The sequence below is a fragment of the Bos taurus genome, chromosome X (genome assembly GCF_002263795.3).
Source record: "Bos taurus isolate L1 Dominette 01449 registration number 42190680 breed Hereford chromosome X, ARS-UCD2.0, whole genome shotgun sequence".
Classification (NCBI taxonomy): Eukaryota; Metazoa; Chordata; class Mammalia; order Artiodactyla; family Bovidae; genus Bos; species Bos taurus.
Window position 1 is genome coordinate 28,927,038 of NC_037357.1, and position 6,600 is coordinate 28,933,637.

At 39.6% G+C, this 6,600-nt stretch overlaps 1 protein-coding gene across 1 annotated transcript; it reads left to right on the forward strand.

Moving 5' to 3' along the window:
* The first annotated feature begins 5,406 nt into the window (after positions 1–5,406).
* On the forward strand, positions 5,407–6,231 carry LOC100296529 (spermatid nuclear transition protein 3). The gene is made up of 2 exons (XM_002699622.6): positions 5,407–5,630; positions 5,813–6,231. Exons 1-2 carry the CDS (start codon positions 5,514–5,516, stop codon positions 6,026–6,028), a joined length of 333 nt encoding a protein of 110 aa, XP_002699668.1. The 5' UTR covers positions 5,407–5,513; the 3' UTR covers positions 6,029–6,231.
* The last annotated feature ends 369 nt before the right edge of the window (positions 6,232–6,600 follow it).

Here is a 6,600-nt window from a genome sequence, read left to right on the forward strand (position 1 = left end):
TCCTCAAGAGACTGTCCTTAAAGAATGGTGTAAGTATGCACTCAGACTCAGTCGTGTCTGACTCTATTGTGACCCCATGGACTGCATGCAGCCCACCAGACTCCTCTGTCCATGGAATTTTCTAAGCAAGAATACTGCAGTAGCTTGTCAGTTCCTTCTACAGCTGTAAGCATGCTTAATCATCTAAAAGAGACTTCAGTCATTCTTATCGAGGCCACCAAGAGCCTTCAATAAATCAAAGGACAGAATACTCTCTAGTTTATTTTTCTAATTCTTTCACTATTCAGTTGTAAATAATATCATCTCAAAAGAAAGAACATCCCTCTGAATGTGTATTATAGTTGAGAGTTACTCAGGAAATAAGTCAGCCATCCTCTCAATAGAATAGACCAATGTCAATTTCTCTTGGATAACTTCAGTGATCCAAATGTGTCAATGGATTGCTGTTGTTGTTGTTGTTCAGTTGCCTCAGTCATGTCCATTTCTTTGCGACCCATGGACTGCAGCATGCCAGGCTTCCCTGTCCTTCATCATCACCCAGGTCTTGTTCAAACTCATGTCCCTTGAGTTTGTGATGCCATCCAACCATCTCATCCTCTGTTGTCCCCTTCTCCTCCCACCTTCAATCTTCCCAGCATCAGGGTCTTTTCCAATGAGTCAGTTCTTCACACCAGGCAGCCAAAGTACTGGAGCCTTAGCCTCAGCATCAGTCCTTCCAATGAATATTCAGGATTGATTTCCTTTAGGATGGACTGGTTTGAGTTCCTTGCCATCCAAGGGACTCTCAAGAGTCTTTCTCCAACACCATAGTTCAAAAGCATCAATTCATTGATGCTCAGCTTTCTTTATGGTCCAACTCTCACATCCATACATGACTACTGGAAAAACCTTAGCTTTGACTAGATGGACCTTTGTTGGCAAAGTGATGTTTCTGCTTTTTAATATGCTGTCTAGGTTGGTCATAACTTTCCTTCCAAGGAGTAAGCATCTTTTAATTTCATGGCTGCAGTCACCATCTACAGTGATTTTGGAGCCCAAGAAAATAGTCTGTTACTGTTTCCATTGTTTCCACATCTATTTGACATGAAGTGATGGGACCGGATGCCATGATCTTCATTTACTGAATGTCGAGTTATAAGCCAACTTTTTCACTCTCTTCCTTCATACTCATCAAGAGGCTCTGTAGTTCCTCTTTGCTTTCTGCTGTAAGGGTGGTGTCATCTGCATATCTGAGGTTATTGATATTTCTCCCAGCAATCTTGATTCCAGCTTGTGATTCATCCAGCCCAGCATTTTGCATTGATGTACTCTGCATATAGGTTTAAATAAGCAAGGTAACAATATACAGCCTTCACATACTTTTTTCCCAGTTTGGAACCAGTCAATTGTTTCATGTTTGGTTCTAACTGTTGCTTCTTGACCTGCATACATGTTTTGCAGGAGGCAGGTAGGGTGGTCTGGTATTCCCATCTCTTTCAGAATTTTCCAGTTTGTTGGGATCCACACAGTCAAAGGCTTTAGTGTAGTCAATGAAGCAGAAATAGATGCTTTTCTGGAATTCTCTTGCTTTTTCTATGATCCAGTGGATGTTGGCAATTTGATCTCTGGTTCCTCTGCCTTTTCTAAATCCAGCTTGAACATCTAGAAGTTCTTGATTCACATTGAAACCTAGGTTGAAGAATTTTGAGTATTACTTTTCTTGCATGTGAAATGAGTGCAACTATGTGGTAGTTTGAGCATTCTTTAGCATTGCCTTTCTTTGGGGTTGGAATGAAGCTGACATTTTCCAGTTCTGTGGCCACTGCTGAGTTTTCCAAATTGGCTAGCATAGTGAGTGCAGCACTTTAGCAGCACTGTTAATAGATACAGTGTTAACAGTGTCAATAGATAGTCTTCTTTAGTATTTATATTGAACCATGGCTATTCAGAGAACATAGTAGTCAGCTGTGCCTTTCACATAAGTGCTGATACTGAACAGTATGAGAGAAAGTAGAACATATACTTTGACATAAGAATTAATACAAGAAAAATGAAAAGGTATATCTGTTTAAGAGCAATATATTAAATACTGTACATTGCTTAAACCACCTAGAACTAATTGGCTGAAAAGTTCATTCATGCTTTTATGGATCTTATGGAAAAACCCAAACAAAGTTTCTGGCCAACTCAATATAGTCCAAGCATGATGAACAGCCAGGTTTCAGACACATTAAAAAAAAAAAAAAAAAACTCAGATATTTTGGAGGTTTTCTCTAATATCAGTGGGTCCACATTTAGAAGCAAAGCAAAACAGGGTCACAAATGAGTTTTTCTATCACTGGCATCATTAAACTTTCCTGAAATGAGATTCAATAATGACCTAGATCAATTCATATTTATAATCTTGTTATTCAGAGTGGTCCATGCACCAGAAATATCAGTATTACTTGGGAGTCTGTTAGAAATGCAAAAACCCAAGGCCCTACCCAAGACCTACTGAGTCAGAATTTGCATCTTATCAATCCTCATGTGATTTGTAACCACACTAAAACTTGAGAAATATTGCCCCAAACTCAACAGACCATGTGGTTCCAGTGTCTACTTCTATTATGGCTTTGCAAGAGCACATTTAAATCATTCCAGATACTGCTAGAGATTCAGTTTCATGACTCTCCTGACAGTTCCATACTCAGATTTGCCTCTATATTATGAGAAATGATATAACTTATTGGTAAATGGCTATACAGAATGGCCCTAGTGGAACAAACATGTAGCTTGAGGTCAAAGAATTATGCTTGACTCACTACTAGCTATGTGAACTGAATGAAATGTTTTACCTCTCTAGTTGTCATTTCTTTTGCTTAATGGAATTGGGTAAATACTACCTGCATCATAGTGCTGTGAAGAGAATGGACTGAGTGACGAAAGCAGAGTGCTTAAATAAATCAAAGTTTGACCTGTTACCCGAGGATCATCTCTAAATTTCTTCCCAGAACTTCAGTATCAATTTCTTTTCTCTGGTTAACTCTCTAACTTTTTGTACCAAAGGTATTATGCAAGTTCCTATAAGCTAGAGTCTTTCATTTCCTCAAGGCATTAGCCTCTAAGGTCTCATCACAAAATCTTCATTACACTCTCTGACCATATGTAGTCCAAACAATGGCATGTGAATACAATGCAAATGACATGTAGAGTATTTCCAACACCATAATTTAAGTGAAACAACCTTCTCCAATCCTGACTGCTATTAGAGGACTCCTGGAGAATCCCACAGACATTTTATGACCATCTGTCAAACTGTGACTTGGAGAATGCTGAGTCCTATCTGCAACACAAAATAATGGATCTGGAGGGCTTGTCTCATTTGTAGTGTGACTGTTTGTCCTTGTTTGCCCAGCACAATCCCAGTTTACTATTGTTTATCCAGGTGTGATTATTAATAGCCCCAATTTCACTTTAAAAGATATCCCAGCTTGTATGATAAATTATACAGTCATCTATAAGCAGATGGCTTTGGTTATCCAAAGTTAAACCGGTAAATGCAAAAGAAATGTTGTGCTTATTCCTTTGCCTTACCTAAGAAGCTCTTATTTAAAAGTTGCTTCTGACATAGACCCCTGTGAATTTCATCAGGTGTCCCAATCTCTACTGGATGTGCTATTCTCCACTGGCATGCATTACCCTTTAATATCCTCCCCACCCCAATCTTCTCCTCTGTTGCAGAGGATGGAAACTTGGGATACATGCACCAGACAGCCTTTCCAGTTGAGGTCCATCAAGTCTTAGACTCCATGGTAAGCTGCATTAGTGTGAGGTTTGGAAACAGATGAGAAGCACAATCCGTTTTCCTTTTGTAAGTGGCAAGCAGACTCGTAGGTTCCCTCAATGCATGTTTGTCTGTTGTTATTGCAGCCTCTGCATTCCCCAGCCACTTAAATCTGCTTTGATGCTGAAGAAGATCAATAAAGTGGGCAGTGATTTCCTCCGCATCCCTGCCCCTGGGTGTTAATATCCCTGTAATTCTTTGCATATGCGAAAATGAAAGCTAGTGGACTCAGTCTGACTTTCACCTCTTTCTCCATTCCAGTACTGTATTGTTGTTTGTTTTTTCTTGCTTGCTTGTGGATGTTTTAACAATTCTATTGAGGTATGATTGATATAATTAAGCTCCTCACTCCTCTTTGTTCCCGAAACCCAGGGAAGCTAAAGATCTGCTATTTGTTACTATACATTAGTTTACATCTTAAAGTTTTATATAAATGGAATCTTACAATATGCACTCTTTTATATCTGGCTTATTTCACTCACCATGTTTTTGAGATTCATCAATGTTGTGGCAGGTACTGGATTTCACTACTTTGTATTATTGAATAGCATTCCATTATATGGTCTTCCCTGGTGGCTCAGTTGGTTAAGAATCCGCCTGCAATGCAGGAGGCATAGGTTTGATCCCTGGGTTGGGAAGCTCCCCTGGAGAAGGAAATGACAACCTACTCCAGTATTCTTGGCTGGACAGAGGAACCCGGTGGGCTACAGTTCATGGGATCTCAAGAGTTGGACACTACTTAGAGACTAAACCACCAATCTCCACCATATTCCATTATATAGATATACCTTGTTCATCTGCATGCCTATTTATGAATGTTTGCACTGTTTTCAGTTTTTTGGTGACTACAAATAAAGCTGCTATGAATCCTATTACAAGTCTTTGTATAGATATGTTTTCACTGACTTTGAATAAAGAGCTAAGAGTGCAATGCCTGGATCCTGTGAAGGCTTATTCAACATTTAAATAAATTAAAAAAAAAAAAGATTTTCCAAAGTGATTATATTCCATTTGATATTTATTGTACTATTTTATATGTACAGTTACCAGTTGTTCTCTATCTTTGCCAATATTTATAATTGTCTTTTTCATTTTATCCATTATAATAGGGGAGAAATAAGATGATCCACATCTAAACTAAGACTGAATATGGCCACATTAGCTTAGAGGATAAGATATATATATATATATATAAATATATATATATATATATATATATATATATATATATATATATATAAATGTTAAGTAATGGTGAAGGATGAGAGAATGAAACATGGAATAAGAGAGGCCATGGAGTATGACTTGGTTAAAACATCCACTCCTTGCCATGTGAACCTCCAGAATTGAACATGGAGTGATGAAGAACATTCAGCAAGTCACTTTGGGAATGCTCTTTAGAGAGTGCTAAAGAAAAGCCCCTTTTGTTCAACCAGAGAACTCTGCCTCCTGAGAATCAGTGACAGAGATATCAGAAGTGGTACTTTGATGGGAAAGCTATATCATCACCTCCCTCAGCATACACTAGCCCATGTTGATGGGCAAAGTGGTGCATTGTGATGTCTAAGCCCTCCAAGCCACCATTGGCTGGGGTAGTGCCTAGCTGACCAATCAGATTGAAGGGTGTGGCTCCTCATTGTCCTGAGAAGGTATATATAAGGGAGGACAGAGGCAGAGATTCTGGGTTAGGCCATTTCTTGTCATCATCATGACTAAAGTAACTAAGAAGCCATGGCTGTCAAGAAGAGTTCCAATGCGGTTTGCTTCAAGGGTGAAAGGAAGAAAGAAGACGCTTTGTCAACGGAGATACAGAGGCAGTGTGAAGGTAAGATGACTCCAACTAAGCTCCCCATGTTCTCCATTGATTTTGCAGCCCAAGACCTCTACACTGCCCTTGCCTGGCACAAAAGCCCTCATCAGCCCACATCTCTTTTTCATGAAATCTCCCTTCCAACTGAGTTTTTATTCTCTTTCCTCAAAACTAATACCCTTGTCTTGTCTTTCCAGGCACGAAATATGACGATGAGGGTCAGAAGACCTCTACAAGGAACCATGAGAAAGAAAATCCAATCATATGCCACCCAATCGAAGAAGGTGAAGAAAACAAGAAAGCCAAACTGTTTTTTCTGTTCCTGTGCATGTAAGAAACTGAATCAAAGTAGAAAAAGATACCAAAATAGGAGGCAGAATCAAAGAAGGAGGCAGAATCAAAAGAGAAGATAAGCTCAGCCGTCCCAGAATAAGAGACCCTGGAGAAGTACAACCTGGGCAGCCAGTAACTGAATAGAAAAGGTCAGACAGTTTAGAATTGTGTCTCCAGAGGTCTGCTTTCTTAAAAATGGCCAACCAGGAAAAGACTGACTCTCACACTAACATAGTAAACTGATGGCTGTGATTAAAATAAACATCAAATGGTGAAAAGATGATATTTGTGTGTGTGTGTGTGTGTGTGAATTTTCTGATGGGAAGGTGGGGAAGGAAGATAAGAGGTGCGTACCTGAGAAGGGAGGGATATGGGGTCCCGAGAGATTGGGGAACAGACACTCAGGTCCACACTTAGATAGTTGAGGTCTGGACTGGGTCAGGAGTATGCACTGAAGATTGAAATCCCTGCTGAACAATTGATCTCAGGGTCAAGGAGAAGAGGTGTGGTGTTATTGCTTTTGTTTGCTGTGTGAAATGCCATTAATGTCTAGATTGCCAGAATCCAGATGGGAAGAGGGTTTCACATGGGGATGGTGAATGTGAAACTCCCCCTGAGAAAGACAGACAGAAATCACTTCCTGGCCACCTAC

Bases quoted from the DNA above. Each gene is read 5' to 3' on its own strand.
- LOC100296529 (XM_002699622.6), top strand. From the start codon at position 5,514: ATGACTAAAGTAACTAAGAAGCCATGGCTGTCAAGAAGAGTTCCAATG. The intron at 5,631-5,812 runs GTAAGATGACTC...TTGTCTTTCCAG, and splicing joins GATACAGAGGCAGTGTGAAG to GCACGAAATATGACGATGAG.